The sequence below is a fragment of the Leptodactylus fuscus genome, chromosome 8, assembly GCF_031893055.1.
Source record: "Leptodactylus fuscus isolate aLepFus1 chromosome 8, aLepFus1.hap2, whole genome shotgun sequence".
NCBI classification, from domain to species: Eukaryota; Metazoa; Chordata; class Amphibia; order Anura; family Leptodactylidae; genus Leptodactylus; species Leptodactylus fuscus.
In genome coordinates this window covers 84,917,882-84,939,446 of record NC_134272.1, presented here as the reverse complement: position 1 = coordinate 84,939,446, position 21,565 = coordinate 84,917,882, and the positions used below count along the sequence as shown (strand labels likewise).

At 41.7% G+C, this 21,565-nt stretch overlaps 1 protein-coding gene across 1 annotated transcript in view; it reads right to left on the bottom strand.

The window, feature by feature from the left end:
- The window catches only part of LRP1B (LDL receptor related protein 1B), a 1,094,775-nt gene that overhangs the window by 189,702 nt on the left and 883,508 nt on the right, over positions 1–21,565 (bottom strand). The window contains exons 42-43 of the mRNA XM_075284520.1: positions 16,195–16,384; positions 13,041–13,245 (exon numbers count right to left, since the gene is read on the bottom strand). Of these exons, the coding sequence (XP_075140621.1) occupies positions 13,041–13,245; positions 16,195–16,384 (395 nt within the window). The remainder of the gene's footprint in view (positions 1–13,040; positions 13,246–16,194; positions 16,385–21,565) is intronic.

Genomic DNA, 21,565 nt, shown 5'->3' with positions numbered 1-21,565 from the left:
CTGTGTGCAGGGGCCACTAAGGGACATAATACTGTGTACAGGGGTCACTATGGGACATAATACTGTGTGCAGGGGCCACTAAGGGACATAATACTGTGTACAGGGGTCACTATGGGACATAATACTGTGTGCAGGGGCCACTATGGGGAATAATACTGTGTGCACGGGCCACTATGGGGCATAATACTGTGTGCAGGGGCCACTAAGGGACATAATACTGTGTGCAGGGGCCACTATGGGGAATAATACTGTGTGCACGGGCCACTATGGGGAATAATACTGTGTGCAGGGGCCACTATGGGGGATAATACTGTGTGCAGGGGCCACTAAGGGACATAATACTGTGTACAGGGGCCACTATGTGGATAATACTGTGTGCAGGGGCCACTATGGGACATAATACTGTGTGGAGGGGACACTATAGGGCATAATACTGTGTGCAGGGGCCACTTTGTGGATAATACTGTGTGCAGGGGCCACTATGGGGGATAATACTGTGTGCAGGGGCCACTATGGGGTACAATACTGTGTGCAGGGGCCACTATGGGACATAATACTGTATTCAGGGGCCACTATGGGGGATAATACTGTGTGCAGGGACCACTATGGGGGATAATACTGTGTGGAGGGGCCACTATGGGGGATAATACTGTGTGTGGAGGGGCCACTATGGGACATAATACTGTATTCAGGGGCCCCTATGGGGTATAATACTGTGTGCAGGGGCCACTATGGGACATAATACTGTGTGCAGGGACCACTATGGGACATAATACTGTGTGCAGGGGCCACTATGGGGAATAATACTGTGTGCAGGGGCCACTATGGGGGATAATACTGTGTACAGGGGCCACTATGGGACATAATACTGTGTACAGGGGCCACTATGTGGATAATACTGTGTGCAGGGGCCACTATGGGACATAATACTGTGTGGAGGGGACACTATAGGGCATAATACTGTGTGCAGGGGCCACTTTGTGGATAATACTGTGTGCAGGGGCCACTATGGGGGATAATACTGTGTGCAGGGGCCACTATGGGGTACAATACTGTGTGCAGGGGCCACTATGGGACATAATACTGTATTCAGGGGCCACTATGGGGGATAATACTGTGTGCAGGGATCACTATGGGGGATAATACTGTGTGGAGGGGCCACTATGGGGGATAATACTGTGTGCAGAGGCCACTATGGGGGATAATACTGTGTGCAGAGGCCACTATGGGGGATAATACTGTGTGCAGGGGCCACTATGGGACATAATACTGTATTCAGGGGCCACTATGGGGCATAATACTGTGTGTGCAGGGGCCACTATGGGGCAATAATACTGTGTGCAGGAATACAGGGGGGAAGGTCGGTTGGTGAGGTCTTCAGCATCAGTTGGGGGGAGCCCATGACAAAGCATCGCCACGTTGCCCCGCCAATCCTAGTTATGCCACTGAATGTAAACCTAAACCTTCTATATGATCTAATCCAGCTTATAACTGGGACATGGGGGTCGTCTTTAAACCCGACACATTTATTTTTCCGATATCCTCCATATTTTTTTCTTGGGATCTGTGCCTCATAAATACCAGTAATAATACATCTCAATGGCCCTGCCAGTTCTCGCTTAGCCCATAATCCCACTATCATGTGCAGGCAACAGGTAATTCTTATATCATGCAAAGTAAAAAGAGTCAAGACATTAAAAAAGTTCGCTCAATTTCCATGTAAATCCATTTAGGCCATTTGCATAAATAATGTCTAAGGCTTTACCAACCAATTAATTTAGACCCAAGTGTAAGGAAATACTTTGAAGTATCGGCAATATTAATCTGCCTTGTTTGTAAATTAGGGTTTGGGATATTGATTTTAGGAATTAGTTAATAAGCTTTGAAATCCCAATGTACATGAATTGCGCTTTCCCTTCGCCGTTTGTAATACAGCGGGGAGGATCGGGGTAATCGAGAAAAGTCAGATTCCTGCAAGTATTTTCTTAAGAGCAATTAAAGCCGCCATTTCTTATGAATATATTAGAGGTTGTGCAATACTCCTCTGAATACCATACCTGAAATAACCAAGATTGTCTAAGGAGGGCTCCATGTGTCAATCACAACTCCAGTTTGCACGATGTGTGTGACTATACAAATTTTTAAAGGGGATGTTCAGAACTGGATTTTTGGACAGTGTTAGTGTAGTATTGCAGGTCAGTCCCATGTCCATACTTCAATGAGTTGAGTCGCAATACCATAGACAGCTGTGGCAACCATGAAAGAAAGCAGCCATATTGTTCAATCTTTTGAATTAAGTGACAACTTCAGTTTTGCTACATTTGTATCATGTTGTATCTTAATTGCAGTACTAGGTATAAGAGAATACGGATGGGCAAACATAATGAGATTCTTTTCACAAGTCTTTGTAAAGGCTTGACCACCCGATTTGTTTGGACCAAAAGTGCTTTTGTCTCCAAAATATCATAAGTGGAGATACAAGGGAGGTGTAGGAGATAAGAAACCCCATTACTCACCTTCCCTCTCTTCTTATGGGCTTCCTCACTGCGTGCAACGTTTTGGGTCTATTTGGTCCTATTTAAGCCTCTTTTTATTAAATGTAGATTGTGAGCCCGATATAGGGTACATTTTCTCCTATCAGTTTGGTCTTTAGAGTATGGGAGGAAATCCATGCAAACATGGGGAGAACATATAAACTCCGTGCAGATGTTGTCCTTGGCAGAATTCAAATCCAAGACTTCAGCGCTTTAAGGTTGTAGTGTTGCCCCTCTCTTTTGGCTTTTATGTGGGCCCTGTAGGACAACCATGGGCTATGATTGTATTGAATGCCTCAGAAGTCAAATGGGGCATTACACGTATGTAAAAAAAAAAAAAAAAAATTACTAATTCTACCCCCCTCTGACTACAGACTAACCAACATCTGTAGTCAGAAAGTAGAGGAAACAGGATTTTACGGTGTAATGTTTAATTGGTCAACTGGTCAAATGGAACTATAATGTAAGTATAAGCAGTAAATGGCTCTTCATTTTAAAGATCTCCCGTCCTTTAGTACCCCATCAATATCAGTCAATAGCCACATGGTCTACAGAGACCATGGACCCTATGGACCACCCACTTGGCTATTGACTGCTATCAGTGCTGGAACATCAATATCAATCATCTAAGAGACAATGGGATTAGTGAAGTTTGCATACACTACTGGTTTTGCAATTGTTGACTCTTTAAGTAAAAAGAACAATCCAAAATTTTCCAAATCTTCTGGTATTGGCTATAAGGTCATCAAGTTCTGTATCATGATTGTCATAATTTACAAGACACGGAGAAATGTCACGTTCATCAGGTTCGCTCCTATATAGGAGGCCTGACATTTAAAAATTCAGAAAATGCAGCAGAAAAATAATGAGACACATTTTCTTTATCCTAAAATATTCTTTTCTTTTCGAAACAAAATGTGAAGACGTCTTCAATTTTATACATCAGATGGAACGGAGGCGGACATTCTGAGACCAGACCTGGTACTATACAGTAAGGGTGGATTTATATAGGATGACTTCCATCATGGGAATTCGGCTGATAGTTTTTGCAACAACCACCGTAAAACAAAAACAAAAAAAACACAACTGTAAAAAGACAAAAAATAAATAAAATGTCTCAGCCTAAATTTGTGGGGAGTCTCATGGGCGAGGCTGGTGCTGTACAATGCAGTGGGTTACTTGCCGGTGATTCAGCAAAAAGTTGGACAGCTCAACAATCCCCGTATGATTCAGTTCTGTGTTGATAAATTGGATTATTGCACCTAATTTATGAAGAGGTGCACTCCTTATCATATCTTAGATGCATCCTTCAGGGTCTGTCCATCTAAACAGAAATTCAGATGCTCTTCTATAATGTTATGTGCCCAGGATCATCACTGAGACCTGTGACTGGGCCTATGGTGACATGGGCACCGCAGGGTTATGATGTCGCAGAACAGCGTCAGAGCACTTGGACGAGGAAGATCCAGATCTCCAGACACCACAAAAAGAGATAATAGACGGTGAGAATGTTTTTTTATTTATTTGTTACACCACCCTTTGGACTACACCTGTTATATTCTGGGGTCTGAAGAATTCGAAGGTGCAATAATTTGCTAGAAGAAATTTTTAAAACTCATCAAAATTTTAAATTTACAACAATGTTTAACTTTTAATTGTCAAATTACAAATCTAAATATGGTTATGTTCATGGGAAAATCTCTTTAATAGCATATCATATGGCTGGAATGTTAACTTTTTTTCACATAAACATAACTTTATTTAAATTGGTTGACAAAATGAAACAATGTTACAAATCTAAATAATTCAAAATGTTGCAAAATTTAAAATATTTTCTCGAACCATCTTAGCGGTGAGTCTTTTGTCTTGACCAATGGATATTACCCTGAATGTAGGACATTGCTAAGGTCTGGTAAATTTGGTTATGTTCATGGGAAGATCCCTTTAATTCCTATATCTGCCATAGGAAGGTCAGAGGGCTATGTATTTTCGCATTTAGTTCAGTAGATTTTGCTCGATTCCTTATTCTATTTTTCTCAAACCTCTTTCCAGGTAGTACAAAAAAAAATCCTAGAATGAATAATTTTCTTATTTTGGGTCGAAATATGATGATACCTTGAGTTAAAATGTATGTAGAACTCAATTCTCAATGTTTCATCACGGAAGGTGAGAACCATTCACGGCTTTTTTAATGTTAGACAGGTATATATTTATCCCATGAAGATACTATTCAGTTTAATTTAAGTTGAGTCATGAAGTTTCAGCAAGTTGTCACCTGCCAGATGGCAGTACAAAGGCTTGCTATGACAGTGCCTGCACAGTTTGTCCCCCTCCTCCGACACAGTGTTATGTACATAGAAGCTGTGCCAGTCTACCTTCATATTATCTTAATGGATGCCAGGATCTATGCTTATGAAATCCTCTAAATACAATGTTTAACTGCAGGTGCAGATTGGATTTGAGATCCCGTTAAGGAATTACAATATATTTGGAAATGTATATTTTGGCTACAGCACTGACTAATTATTAGGAGGAAACATGAAGCATCCATCATAGAAGACCTATAATAAGGCCATCTGCTTGGGAATACAATAGTAGGCAAATATATTTACATGTTAATGAAGATACTGTATGCTGGATGAAAGGGGCATGTGGTGGGGGGTAACGGTAGGACCCCCACGACTACTGGGAACATTGGGACTAAAGGGCTGAAAGCAAACCACTAGGTTCATGTCGGCCCGTTTATAGGAATATAATTTGCCGTACCAGCAGAAACCAGCAGGATTTGTTGTATAAAATTTGTAAATATTTCCAAGGTTCACTGGGAAAATTTTCTGCACTTGTCTGGCTTGCATCGGAAGAGCAGGACAAAGTTAATTGCTATACTAATAATTGGAGACCAAGGAGAGGTATAAGAAACCTTTATTGTCAGATAGCAGTGATCTGTTGGCTGCGAGTCATGGTGGATAATCCAGGAAAAAGACTGGAATATTGGAGGATACTGCAGCAAAGTACTGAGAAGGTAAATATTTTTTTTTTTCATTTTTATACACCTTCCTGAGCCTGGAGAAACCCCAAAGTATAACAAACAATATGGGTGAATACCCAAATTTTTTGCAAAATTCATAATGTATCCAGTTCACCCATCTGTATGTAGTGAGCCAAGATGCACTGACATGCACTCCGGGGTTCTCTTTGTCTAGACATTGTTGGCTAAATGCTCACACCTACTGCTGATAGACAGCTTTATCCCTATGCACAGTAAGAGAGAGAAAACTGTCAATCAGCATTGGGAAGAAAGGAAATCCAACTGCTCATGAGCATGGGTAATCTTGCTCCGAATAACTGTGATTTTAATGAAAGAGATACCATATTAATACAAATTTGACATATTACTGAAACCAAGGTGTCCATCACTATGTAGGATGCCCTTAAGCAGTGGCGATGCCAAGTCCAACCTGAGGATAATGGCAACTGAGCAGTAACAAGTGACCATCTTGGGTCATGGTGAGAATCGGTGAAGGGAACGACAGTTGTGCAACATACTTAGTATTGTCAGTTTCATTCTTACAGTCCTTGTGAGGGCAACGGCCGGGTGGATTAAAGTGGAGAGTTCATGACTATTCTATTGAGTATCATTCCATTTGTTAAACTTTTCAGATCTGATGAAGATTTTAGCAAAAAACACATTATATTATCATTGTTTTCTCCAATCCTGCCTATATTACCACCCATTGAACTACAGGTAGTTGATGTAGACGATCTTGACTGAGCCCTGATTTTTTCATTGGTCTAAATGAAGACCTTTCATCACCTTCAATTCTTTGCATCCTTATAATAGGGGCCACTCCACTGATTCAATGCAATTGACACTGTGTGCATGCGCCGATAATGCAAATACCAGTGCAGCTACAAGAATACAGGACCAGGTAAGATTTCAGAATTTCTGGATGGCTCTGTCATCTTCCCATCCATAGCGGCAAAGCGTCCAATGGATATGAAGGAGGCATGAGCATCTTGGAGTGCAGGAGACGCCCTTGTTGCACCAGGCTGCAAATTTGTAGATTGAGTTTATAAAGATTAATGTAGAATGGAGGGCCACATTTAGAAAATAAAAATTTTCAGCTGACCCTAAGGCATTTTATTGTATGCTTAGCTCGATATATCCATTCCAGGTGACAGACTCCTTTTAATGAAATCAAGGAACTGGTGGAGGTGGTGAAAGGTCCCCTTTAAATCTATGCCATGGGCTTCCTGTATTTTAGCTCCAAGGCAACAGTGGTAACCTGTATCAGGGCTCTGCTTCTCAGAAATAGAAGCTGATATCCATGAACAGTATTTGAGGAATTGCTTTTCTAATGGGATTGCCTCATCTCTATGCAGATGTAAAATAGTAGAAGTCCGAGGGGGTAGACGGGGATGTTTGGGGATCATAAGAAGAAAATACCCTAGGAGATAGGATGCAAAAACCTAGCCTGGCTGAATCAGCGTGAAGATAAAATATGTATCAAATTTTTCCAATTGCGCTGATTTCATGCAAACCCCAAAGGCGATAATAATATCACTTTGTATTCACTAAAACAAGTCGCGATTCCCTTGATAGGAGGAAACATGGTTCTACCTAAGGATAAGAACAGATGTAGTTGAGTTATTGAACAAAATGTCAAAGATATCTGTATGAAGCAGCTCGGTGGAGGAACAGACAGCTTGGGAGATGTTTGATTGTAGTGCAATGCTTCAAATGAATCCATTTTCTGCACAAAAACCTCACGCTGGTATTATACCGCTATATGACAACTTGAAGCCATTATAAAGACTATATAAGAGGACTTCATGAAACAAATATCTCTTATAAAAATACATCGGATGGAACCTGATCATAATCCGCAAGTTTGGGGGAAATTAGACATTTTCTGTTTTGCTCGCCAATTCATCAGCAGTTGTAGGTTGTTTTACGAGGTCACGTGCAACGTCTGCACTCTATGGGAAGCTTTACTGGCTTCAGGCGCACCGAGTGTTATCTATAAAATCTGTCAAAGCAAGCACTATGGAGGGGATAGATGTCAGAAAACCGGAGCTCTGGCTGCTATAAATATAGATATAAAAAAACAGCTAGAGAAAAGTGTTGAAGACAAGGTACAGAAGTTTCTGAGGTCACTGAACAACATCTGAAGGTAAACAAAATGGTTTGGCACAAATTTCCTAAAAGTTTTGGATTTCAGCAATTCAAGATTTTTGGGATCGATTTCGGGCAAATCACTAAAAATGGTTAATTAGCTAATTACTAGTAAATAGAAGGTTGCTATTTAACTGGAGTGCAGGGACTCCTTTGAATCTGAAGGAGTCCCTGCACTAGCTGCTAGATGGGTATCAAACCTGAAGTTTCTGGTGTGATCTGCAATGTACTATCATTCTTAATCGTGAAAGGACCGAGCCCAAAAAATGGTCTGGGATGGGATATGGCATCTGTAGAGATGAGCGAGTAGTACTCGATTGAGTACGTGTTCAATCGAATACTACGGTATTCGAAATACTCGTACTCGATCGAGTACCACTCGCTGTTCGAAGTTAAGATTCGATGCAGAACCAGCATTGATTGGCAGAATGCTATACATTGCCAATCAACGCTGGTTCTTCGCCTACCTTTAGAAGTCTTCTCCCTGCGCAGCTTCCCCGCGGCGTCTTCCGGCTGTGAATTCACTCTGCCAGGCATCGGGCCTGGGCAGAGCCGACTGCGCATGTCCGCTTGTAGTGCGGGTATGCGCAGTCGGCTCTGCCAAGGCCCGATGCCTAGCAGAGTGAATTCAAGGCCGGAAGAGGACGTGGGGACGCTGTGCAGGGAGAAGAATCCAGCCCGACCCTCACTCATGGACTTGATAAGTAGAATTTGATTGAATGTTGCCTACCCCTGAAACGAGCATTTCCCCCATAGACTATAATGGGGTTTGAAACCCGTTCGAACAGTCGAACAGTGTGCGGCTGTTCGAATCGGATTTCGAACCCCGGACATTTTAGTGTTCGCTCATCTCTAGTCATCTGCTTACCCAGAAGTAAGTGACTGTGGGCCACATTAAAGCAGTCAATGACAGGTTTACTAGCCAGAATGGGGGACTTTGGTGCAGGATTCAGAATGAAAGTACAATAAAAGGTTTTACTCATTTACATTTGGGCAACCAAATCACTTCTCAGTTGAATATGGCAAATACCTCTCTATCAAAGAAAGGCAGAAAAAAAAAAATACTAATATATTGTGGTCAATTTTTTATAACTCGTACTTCGTGCACCGATCTTTATAACTTTTTGTGTTGACGTAAGACCTGCTACAATTTTTTAAAAAAATTCTCTAGTCTGTTTAGGCCTCGATCACATCTACGTCGGTAATCTGTTCAGGGGAGTCTGCATAGGGACCCCCCAAACGTACTACCAAACGCATTTACAAGCGGTGTGCAGTGAAAGCACACGGACCCCATAGTCTATAATGGGGTCCGTGTGCTTACCGCGAGATCTCCGCACGAGTCAGGACAGGAAAGTAGATTGTGAAGTACTTTCCTTTCCACATATTCCCTGCTGAGATCTCGCAGCAAGCACACGGACCCCATTATAGACTAGACGTGGGGTCCCCATGTGCACTCCCCCGAACAGATTACCAACACAGATATGAACGAGTCCTTATTCAGGCACATTAGGAGAGGGGCAGCCACTTTTTGAGATAGTGAGTGAGGCGCAAAAAAGAAAAAAGAAGCCACAATTTAAAAAAAAAAAAAAAAAAATCAGACAAAATGTGAAAAAATTTTTTTTTTTCGTGCCTTGTATTCTAGTATACTGCAGTAGAAGGCATAACAATTTGGCAGCATTATTCCCTATTATTATACTGATTATTATTGTTATTATTTTTTATAATACCCCTGGATTTTCTATTACGCTGTTTTTATCATCTCACACGCAATTATAGGACAGAGAACAGCGCTTCCCGTCTTTTATCTCCGCTCTTTCTAATAGGGCCGACATATGTACCTACTTTGTATTTTTACAGCCAATTGGACTGTGACTAGTGAGTAATTGACTGAATGTAAAAATCAATGCACCTAATGTGTTTAAACGCAACCAACCATCCCTACTCCGAGGCTTCGGCGTCCTCGAGAAAAAGAGAGAAAAAAAATATTAAAAAAGTGCAGTGAGATATGATGTACTTAGATGAACAATATTAAAAAAAAAACTTGTTTTTGTGCTTTTTCTCACTTGAAAAATTCTATCTGATGGAGGAAAAAAAATGCTATGAAATAACTTTGCAGTTAAATATCGAATAAAATATTAAGTTACACTCATAAGACAATTTTACACCGCACTATAAAGTGAGAAATTCCTGGGCAATTATTACATTTTAATCAATATGAGTTGGATTATGACTTTGTGGCGCAGTGTTTTACGGTAACGGCGGCCATCTATAAAAGAGAGTAATAAAGGAAATAGCTTCTGCTTGATGAAAATATTAAACACATGAATAGTTTTGTTAAACTACGATATTTGCGCGTAATAGGGATGGAACCGAAGAACCCTGATGCTTCTTGTCCTTCAGTTTTTGGTAAAATGTAGCAATGAATCAAGGACCAAGACGTGGCGAATAATATCTTCGTTTATGGATAAGAATATATCGCGCCCTAAGGAAGCTCAAGTAATCTCAGCGGGTGCAGACCAATAATGTAATATATAGGTAAGAAAGAAAAATATTTAAGAATTAGTTCTACGAAAGTAAATCCTTTGTGGGTTTGGATGTTTGTTCCTCAATCACGCAAAATTGGCTGTATGGATTTGCATGAAATTTGCCACATACATAGATAGGAACCCCGATTAAAACATAGGCTACTTTTTATCCCGGTAAATGATGTCACTACACGACCACAGTGAAGGAATTTAGGTTGACACGACACTAAAGGACCTGTGATGATGTCATCACAGGTCCTTGAGCCTTTCTAGGATAGGATCATGCTAGGCAGTGGGAGGAGTTATATAGGATGAAGCTGGACAGTGTGAAAGCTGAAAGAAAATGGAGTCTCATGGAAGATCAGGAGACTACAGAACATGCAGGATGTGTGAGGGCAAGAGGAGTCTATCTTGTGTAGAGTTTCAGTGAGTACGACGGGGCATGTGTTGTTCTGCCTCTGATGGGGGAGGGGGGAGAACTTTGGCACATTTCAGCAACATCTGTTAAGCCGTTAATACTGCATTTTTCATTTTTTTCCTTAAATTTTTTTTAATATACAAAAACTAAAAAAAAAAAAAAAAAAAAAAAAAAAAAACGTAAAAAGAACTGTGCCTGTAAATAAAATACTGTATTGTTCTGTTAGTATGAGCTGTATCTTGGAGAATGAATAATCTGACCAATGGGATTGTCTAGGAATTGCCTTTGCCACAAATTCTGATGCCACATGTGACCGCTGAGGCCAATCACTTTGCATCACATACGTCACAGGTGCTCTGCTGTGACCTCAGCGGTCACGTGTGGCACAGAACTATCAGAGTGCCAGTATGGACCCCGGAGGCTAGGACAGGTGAGTAAGATTTTTTTTCTTATGTTTTACCTTCATCCTGCCTTGTCTGCAATTTTTGCAATTCCTGGACAACCCCTTTGTCTAGGATTGAGCCAATCTTGAGATTTCAGGATCAATTTCTGATCATTTTCCCGCTGATTCCAATCGTGAAATTTGCTTGATCGCCGATCGGAATCCGATCTTTTCCGATCCCGATTGCTCAACTCTAGTCAATGCTTCTCTACGGGAAAAGTCACTGTTAGGGTTGAGCCGATCTGGAGATTTTAAAATCCAATTTCCGATCATTCCCCAGCCGATCCCAATCCCAATCCCGATCGTGAAATTTGCTCGATCGCCGATTGGAATACGGCCTTTCCCAATCCTGATCGCTCAACCCTGCTTGATCCAAGTTTACCATATAAATGATGGTACGGTCTATGACCATGTGCAGTCATATATCTATTAATACACACGGTCCACATGCCGGCACATGTACTAGCTCCTCTACACACTGCAGATTGAAATCTACAATTTGTATTTTAATAGAAACAAAAAAAAAAAATCTTATTTTGTTATTGATTTTTTTACGACATCTTCGGCTAGCTAGTTAATATATTCTTTTCTATTGCCAGTACACATTTCTAATAAATAGTAAGCAATTTGTCACGGGGTGTGAAAGAACACATGACGGAGAGGCCCATCCTTAATAAATAATGCTGCATCTGAATAGTGCAATAAGGCACAGCGGGAGTCAAATTGTTTTCCTGCAAGCTCAGGTCACAAACAAAGTAGGAGGTGAATAAGCCCCTGTGCCAGCAAGAATACTAGGTCATGGGGTATTGTTCTGAAAAATGGCCGGTCTTTGTTATTCTTAAAGACTTCTCAGTCATTGCATTGTGTCGTAAGGGGAACAGAACATTAGTTTTTTTGCATATGTGTAAGCAATAAGAAAACAGAATGTCAAAAATCCATTAGCAAAACATTTTATAAGCCGCCCCGACCCCTGTAGGTTATGTTGGAGAACAGACTTGAAGGCTTTTTATAGTCTTTTTAATATGATATTGTACTCGAAGGTTCGTTCTTGGCAGTACCAGCTTTGTATTGGAAGGTTTGCCAATGTGACTTGACAGAAGCAACGGCATAAAAGAATAAAACACTGGAGGTTTTTTTGTAACTTTTTAAACCAAAAAGTTGAAATGATACATTGTAGATCATTCGAAGATCTCTTCTTCACAAGAGATGGGTCCCGTAATGTCATTTCCAATGTATCTAGAAGTATCTTTTCCATTATCCATTGCTTTTTTGCATTTCCATTGGTCCAGCTCCTAGTCTATGCTGCCGGGGGGGAGCTCAAGACAAACTAAATTTCCTTCCCCATCTGGAATCCGAATATATAATCCCTTCGTACTTCTCTGCAGATGGAGTATTCCCAGCTATATGACTGTGTACATTAGAGACTCCGCACCTTCCTGACAAGCGGGACAATAAGGTATTTCCATTGGCTGTCCAGAAGATAACGGTGACCCAATCCTTACTGAGCATGTGCGTCCACCAGCACTCAGCTTATTAGGTGGACGTATACATTGTTATACAGTATGAACACCATATAGATCCATACTATGTAAGCACAACTCATAGCATATAAATGGCCATTTTATGTAATGTATTTAATGAATGTGATATTCAACTTTGGGACAATCCCTTTAAACTACAGTAAGTAAAAATATTCTAAGCTATGTTATAGTATCACCATGATATTTTCAGATAATATCCTTTACAAAACTGTAAGGTAGGAAAATTCTACCTTACCCCCTTAAACAAAACCCCCCCAAAAAAACTTAGAAATAAAATTTTAAATAAGAAAGAAGACAATTTATTCTCTACTGAATACTCTCTCACCGCTCCCCATGGCCTATAACATTGAAGCTCAGTTATACTATATGGGACATTATATACATTGCTATGACTTTTTACTTACGTATCTGTGTGATCCATCGTATTCACATCTCTCGATCTTCCCCAGGCTGCCATCAGAGTAGTAGAGTTTCTCGGCAGAGTGATCAATGGTCAGCCCATTCGGAGTAACAATGTCCGTGCTTACAATGACTTGGGCATTCTTCCCAGAAAGGGTGGACCTCATGATACTTGGGTGTTGTTCGTTCCAGTTAGTCCAAAACATTAAACTGAGGATGAGAAATAGAGGAGCGTTGTAATGAGAATTGGAAATTACAGATTCAATTCGGACATATTCATTTTACGGGGGCTTGTAAAATGTAAGTAAAACGGAATGAAGAGCTGTACGTGGCAATACATGGCGAGGGCATTAAAAGAAAGAGCGGCATCAAAGCAAAAATTACAAATATAATGCTCGATCTGATCTGTCCTGGTGACACTGGTGACTGCAGAGGACATACAGGAGGACTAAATTACTCTCAATTAGGGTTGAGCAATCTGGAATCGGAAAAGATTGGATTCCTATTGGCGATCGTAAATTTCGCGATTGGAATTCCGATCCCGATCTTTTCCAGCGGGATCGAAGTTGGAAATTATCTCAACCCTAAAAGTGACTATTCCCATAGAGAAGCATTGACTAGGGTTGAGAGATCGGGATCGGAAAAGATCAGATTCCAATGGTGATTGAGCAAATTTCACGATTGAGATCGGAATCGGCTGGAAAATAATCGGAAATCAGATTTTCAAATCGATCCTTAAATCTCAAGATCGGCTCAACCCTACTCTCAATGTCTTCTGGCATCACAACCCTTCTTACACGGGGCTATAGGAACCTGAACAATGATATGTTTGTCCTGCCAAAAGTAACAAATCACCCATGTTGCGGAAAAGCTGCTTTTTGTTGTTGCAGATTTTGCTGCGGATTTTTGAGCCAAGGTCAGGAGCGGATTGAGCAGAAGGGAGAAGTATAAGAAGGTTTCTTTATATTTCCTTTTCATTTTGAAGACACTCCTGACATTGTCTCAAAAAAACTGCAGCAAAATCTGCAACAAAAAAGTAGATTTTCCACAATGTGGGGCCTCAGCCATCAATGGGTTAGTAAATTTCACCCCAAGTCTCTGCCTTTTCTAATTGAGGAAAGTTAGGGTTTAGATGATCAGAAATTTCATGATCCGTTTTAAAATCCGATTTCCGATCATTTTCCAGCTGATTCCGATTGCAAAATTTGCAATCACCGATCGGGATCCGATCTTTCCCGATACCGATCACTCAACCCTAATTGTATATTATATATACAGTAGGATTGAGCCAATCCGATTTCTGATCATTTTCCAGCCAATCCCGATTGTGAAATTTACTCGATCACCAATCGGGATCCGATCTTTCCCGATCTCGATCGCTCAACCCCAATGAAGGTCCATAAAGAGGAATCCTCATTTATTAACTCAGAATATTTGCATGGAAAATGGAATTTTAGAAGAACTCCCTTTACAAATCTTTCTTTCTTCTCTCCGGCCATTACCATATGTAGGATAATGTCATTCATTAGATGCCGGGAACATCAGATCTTCATGCCCCCAAAGTGCCATTTCCTATTGACTTGCTAACCACTGAAACATACGCCTAACATTGACGGGTCCGTGTTACAAATTAAGAAAATCCGAGGACATTTTTTATTTACGATTTTGTCATCAGGATGTTGTAAATGGCGCCATTTGTTTCATCCTCATGGGGATAGAAAGTGCTGCTCTGAATGTTACATAATGAATGACCCTTAAACTTCACATTTGTTTTACTGTCAAGAATAACATTAGACTAAATGAAGAGATGTTTTGCTTGAACGGATTGACATGATTAGTCTTTGACAAACACATGGCTCTTCTGTACATGATAAAAGTGACAACGGGTCATTAGGCTGTAAAGTAATAGCCCAAAAGAGCTGACATGGCTACTGGGAAACCCATAAAGAATTGATGCAACTTGAAGTCCTTGGAGACCTCTGAAGATATCTCTGCTTTTCACACTTCCTACTCTCCTATGGTAATTATATATTGATGACTAAACAGTAGGTATATACATCTGAGTGCACAGTATATAAAGATAGGGGATATGTATATTTACTAGTCTGTGTGAAGGTGGAGACAGAGAAAAAGGGATGTGTACAAAATGTACAAAATACAAAACTATGTACAGTATGTTGTTAAATTAGCAGTCATATTCTTATAGGAGTAGTATTATAGTAGTTATATTCTTGTACATAGGAGCAGTATTATAGTAGTTATATTCTTGTACATAGGAGTAGTATTATAGTAGTTATATTCTTGTACATAGGAGCAGTATTATAGTAGTTATATTCTTGTACATAGGAGTAGTATTATAGTAGTTATATTCTTGTACATAGGAGGTAGTATTATAGTAGTTATATTCTTGTACATAGGAGCAGTATTATAGTAGTTATATTCTTGTACATAGGAGTAGTATTATAGTAGTTATATTCTTGTACATAGGGGGTAGTATTATAGTAGTTATATTCTTGTACATAGGAGGTAGTATTATAGTAGTTATATTCTTGTACATAGGAGCAGTATTATAGTAGTTATATTCTTGTACATAGGGGCAGTATTATAGTAGTTATATCCTTGTACATAGGAGCAGTATTATAGTAGTTATATTCTTGTACACAGGACAGTATTATAATTATATTCTTGCCCATATACATTATGGATATAAGTTATAGCCCTATATTAATAACATCTTAGAAAAAATGCAGCTCAGCCCAATTGACTTCTATGCAGATAATATAAGAAACCTTCCTGAAGCAGATATAAGGATTCTAGTAATCTCCTTTGTACTGTGATATTTCTTCTGCTGTTCTTGCACTTGTAACAAGTATCTCATTGTTTCTAATAACAGATTTCACAAGGTCAGTTTAAAGTCTGGATTGAAGACATTAGTAAGAACTAAGACTTAACAGAATGTAAATAATCGTCCTTCTTCAACTCCTTGCAGATGTTAATCGGCCAACTGCTATAAATATGCATTCCCCAGGAAAAGGTTAAGTGTAACTATCCTTTAAATTGCTCCTGTATCTGGAGAAACATCTGTCTGAGGAAGGAATGAAGCACTTAAGCTAAAGTTGTAAGGCATAAATTACATAAGATCTGAAATCATTTGCATACTTTTGGCATTCATCGAGGGCTAGAACATGGGGGTGGTCATCCTCAGACATGGTGATAACAGGCTGTCTGTTGAAGGCCCCTCTCCGACTCTGGTCCACAGTATGGCGCGTGATGGATGAGGTAGTAGAGCTTGTCCAGTAGAGAGTATCCCAGGCTCGGTGATATGCCAGACCTTCCACAGAGCCCACATCTGTCAAGTAAACACCACAGAAAAAAATTAGATTATGTCGTGCTGTTAGTCAACCTTAGGAAGTCTTGTAATATTTCATTCGTAATGTCTCCATCTAGTCTCCACTGTGCCAAATATCCTCAAAAGCGGAAATGTAAGTGCCAAAGGAACAAGCCAACAGTAAATGGAATCTATTAGCAAGTTATCATTAAACTTCTCATTCTTAATCAGATTGATGATGTGTGATATGTGGATTATCGTAGATTATGTTGCGTTTATTATATTACATACTGTTTAATATTGATGAAGATTTATTGCTTTTGGGATAATACATGTATAAATAATTTTGTTTGGTCATTGGGCATCAATGAACCGTTTTAGGACATTTTCACACTAAATAATCTCTATGGTTGTGCTGAAAATAAAGAGTCTTACTAGCCCCATAAGCCTTTTATACTGATGGATTATCCATTGGATAGACAATATCTGACCCAACGTCTTCCAGGTGCCAGGAGTTACTGTAGTGGCACCGCCCGCACTCTTCCCCTCTCACAGCATGAGCCTAAGGACAACATTCCACTACGACCTACCCCTGTTCTCCCTCCTTGTTTCCTTCTTTCAGACTGGGCCACACTAGTTTGGAGTATCTAGGGGAACCCTGTTTTTACCCTTTAACCTCTGCACATGCATCTCAATTTTGTAGTCACTCAAACAGGGGAGAGGATTAATGCAGGTGTCAGTACTAGAAGTAGTCCCAGCCAAGTAGAAACCAATATCAGACCCATAGGCACAGCAGAGTCAAAATCCAGGCACAGTACAACAGGTTCCAGAAAGGCAGACAAATGGAAAAACAAACAGTCCGGGATCTAAACACAGCCCCCGAAAAAGAGGGTAGCAAAGTAAAGCTGGAAGTCAAAGCCGGGTTAGAAAATAGAGTATAGTTTAATATCACTAGATAGCACCAAGTGCAATAGAAAAAGAACACTAAGAATGGAAAGAAGCAGCAAAACCAGCTAATAGGGGCAGACACTGACAAGCTATGGGTCCTGATACTTGTACCTCCAGATGGATTTTTTGAGGGGAACTGCAGAATTTTCAAGTTATCCTGAAATTTTCACTCTGGCCACTCAGCCTAATAATAGGCTGATACTTGCATAACTCTATAGGGGATTTCCTTGCAGCAGTAACCTCATTAACATCATAGACAGGATTACATTAGAGGTTAAAGGGGCTATCTAATGTTAAAAATCTACTTTTCTCTGGGCTGGGTTCTGTTAGTGCTGCATATTGGGTTTGCAGGTTGGTTCTGACTCTCTATTATGTGACTGCAACCAACACATAACCTGTGTCCTCCCTCCCTCCCATGGGGATGTATTCATTATTACAATGATCTAGTCTACCAGTCCCCAATAGTACAGGTAATACTAGTAGACAGTGGAGAGGAAGTGGTGCTGGTTCTGATCATGTGACACTGGATCGGTACCAGCACTGATACAACCCAGCACTAAATAAGTAAACTTCAGTCCCTGGATACCTCCATACATTACACCACTGACCCATCATTACATCACTACTGACAATAGATGATGTCACAGCTTAGCTCCTCCCCCTCCCGGCACAGAACATGTCTAGACAACTCTCCATACACCTCAATGAGTGAGTCGGATCCAGGCTATTGCTGCCTATGGCCATGACTGTGCAGAAAAGCAGATCACTAAATGCTGTTAACAGAGCAGAGGAGAAGCTCAGGCAAGATGGCCGCCCCCATAATCAGGGACAGAAAATAGAATTGAAAAAATAACAATCAGAAAGTAAAAGTAGATTAGAAAAAAGTGATTGTTTTCATGATCTGGTTGAGTTATTATGTAAGTTATTATGCAATATTTTAATACCGGCTCTACCTAAGATGCTATTGTAACCCTTCTAGAAGAAAGTCGTCAGATTTCTGAATATCGCTAATGTAACATTTCTCGAAAGGTCTTCTTTCTATTTTTTGCAAGACAAACCCCTGACATTTATTAATATATGACACGGGAGGGCAGGACTTAACACAAATGTGTTATCTTAGCACTTCTTCTGAAAGCCTATCCACAAAGTAAGCGACCTTCACTTCTAAGGTTCATCACTGTATGAGCGAGTCCAGGACCTGAACGTATCGGGGAAGTGCAGATTCATTATTCCTGACACTTCCTAAACCTTTCTTACAAAATGACTTTGACAGATTCTCGTCCGCTGATACTTTCATGCCAAGTCAGCAAGAAGCCACTTGTACCACCACGGAGATGAAACAGATGTTACTTTATCTTGTGGATGATGTATATCCTTTGATACTGTAATTCCGGGGAAAATTACAGAAACTTCTCTATTTTCAAAGTTTAAGATAATGAGAAAGTAAGAAAGCCAAAAAAATAATGTGTCCTTTCGTGGAAGCAATGACAAGTTATTAAAGTTGCAGACCTGTCTGTTCTAATCACTTAGATTCCGCCCCGTCCTCCATAACAGGACATGTACAGTATATGGTAATGTAGCGTATAACTACAGTATATAAGTGTATATTGGGTCAGAGGGATTGGACTGTAGACTTCTATAGTCAACAGTCCTAAAACCAAGAAAGCCGGCGGGTACTAGTCACTAGAGATGAGCGAACACTAAAATGTTCGAGGTTCGAAATTCGATTCGAACAGCCGCTCACTGTTCGAGTGTTCGAATGGGTTTCGAACCCCATTATAGTCTATGGGGAACATAAACTTGTTAAGGGGGAAACCCAAATTCGTGTCTGGAGGGTCACCAAGTCCACTATGACACCCCAGGAAATGATACCAACACCCTGGAATGACACTGGGACAGCAGGGGAAGCATGTCTGGGGGCATAAAAGTCACTTTATTTCATGGAAATCCCTGTCAGTTTGCGATTTTCGCAAGCTAACTTTTCCCCATAGAAATGCATTGGCCAGTGCTGATTGGCCAGAGTACGGAACTCGACCAATCAGCGCTGGCTCTGCTGGAGGAGGCGGAGTCTAAGATAGCTCCACACCAGTCTCCATTCAGGTCCGACCTTAGACTCCGCCTCCTCCGGCAGAGCCAGCGCTGATTGGCCGAAGGCTGGCCAATGCATTCCTATGCGAATGCAGACTTAGCAGTGCTGAGTCAGTTTTGCTCAACTACACATCTGATGCACACTCGGCACTGCTACATCAGATGTAGCAATCTGATGTAGCAGAGCCGAGGGTGCACTAGAACCCCTGTGCAAACTCAGTTCACGCTAATAGAATGCATTGGCCAGCGCTGATTGGCCAATGCATTCTATTAGCCCGATGAAGTAGAGCTGAATGTGTGTGCTAAGCACACTCATTCAGCACTGCTTCATCACGCCAATACAATGCATTAGCCAGTGCTGATTGGCCAGAGTACGGAATTCGGCCAATCAGCGCTGGCCAATGCATTCTATTAGCCCGATGAAGTAGAGCTGAATGTGTGTGCTAAGCACACACATTCAGCACTGCTTCATCACGCAAATACAATGCATTAGCCAGTGCTGATTGGCCAGAGTACGGAATTCGGCCAATCAGCGCTGGCTCTGCTGGAGGAGGCGGAGTCTAAGGTCAGACCTGAATGGAGACTGGTGTGGAGCGATCTTAGACTCCGCCTCCTCCAGCAGAGCCAGCGCTGATTGGCCGAATTCCGTACTCTGGCCAATCAGCGCTGGCCAATGCATTCTATTAGCCCGATGAAGTAGAGCTGAATGTGTGTGCTAAGCACACACATTCAGCACTGCTTCATCACGCCAATACAATGCATTAGCCAGTGCTGATTGGCCAGAGTACGGAATTCGGCCAATCAGCGCTGGCTCTGCTGGAGGAGGCGGAGTCTAAGATCGCTCCACACCAGTCTCCATTCAGGTCCGACCTTAGACTCCGCCTCCTCCGGCAGAGCCAGCGCTGATTGGCCGAAGGCTGGCCAATGCATTCCTATGCGAATGCAGACTTAGCAGTGCTGAGTCAGTTTTGCTCAACTACACATCTGATGCACACTCGGCACTGCTACATCAGATGTAGCAATCTGATGTAGCAGAGCCGAGGGTGCACTAGAACCCCTGTGCAAACTCAGTTCACGCTAATAGAATGCATTGGCCAGCGCTGATTGGCCAATGCATTCTATTAGCCCGATGAAGTAGAGCTGAATGTGTGTGCTTAGCACACACATTCAGCTCTACTTCATCAGGCTAATAGAATACATTGGCCAATCAGCGCTGGCCAATGCATTCTATTAGCTTGATGAAGCAGAGTGTGCACAAGGGTTCAAGCGCACCCTCGGCTCTGATGTAGCAGAGCTGAGGGTGCACAAGGGTTCAAGTGCACCCTCGGCTCTCCTACATCAGAGCCGAGGGTGCGCTTGAACCCTTGTGCAGCCTCAGCTCTGCTACATCAGAGCCGAGGGTGCGCTTGAACCCTTGTGCACACTCTGCTTCATCAAGCTAATAGAATGCATTGGCCAGCGCTGATTGGCCAGAGTACGGAATTCGGCCAATCAGCGCTGGCTCTGCTGGAGGAGGCGGAGTCTAAGATCGCTCCACACCAGTCTCCATTCAGGTCCGACCTTAGACTCCGCCTCCTCCGGCAGAGCCAGCGCTGATTGGCCGAAGGCTGGCCAATGCATTCCTATGCGAATGCAGACTTAGCAGTGCTGAGTCAGTTTTGCTCAACTACACATCTGATGCACACTCGGCACTGCTACATCAGATGTAGCAATCTGATGTAGCAGAGCTGAGGCTGCACAAGGGTTCAAGCGCACCCTCGGCTCTGATGTAGGAGAGCCGAGGGTGCACTTGAACCCTTGTGCACCCTCAGCTCTGCTACATCAGAGCCGAGGGTGCGCTTGAACCCTTGTGCACACTCTGCTTCATCAAGCTAATAGAATGCATTGGCCAGCGCTGATTGGCCAATGTATTCTATTAGCCTGATGAAGTAGAGCTGAATGTGTGTGCTAAGCACACACATTCAGCTCTACTTCATCGGGCTAATAGAATGCATTGGCCAGCGCTGATTGGCCAGAATACGGAACTCGACCAATCAGCGCTGGCTCTGCTGGAGGAGGCGGAGTCTAAGATCGCTCCACACCAGTCTCCATTCAGGTCCGACATTAGACTCCGCCTCCTCCAGCAGAGCCAGCGCTGATTGGCCGAATTCCGTACTCTGGCCAATC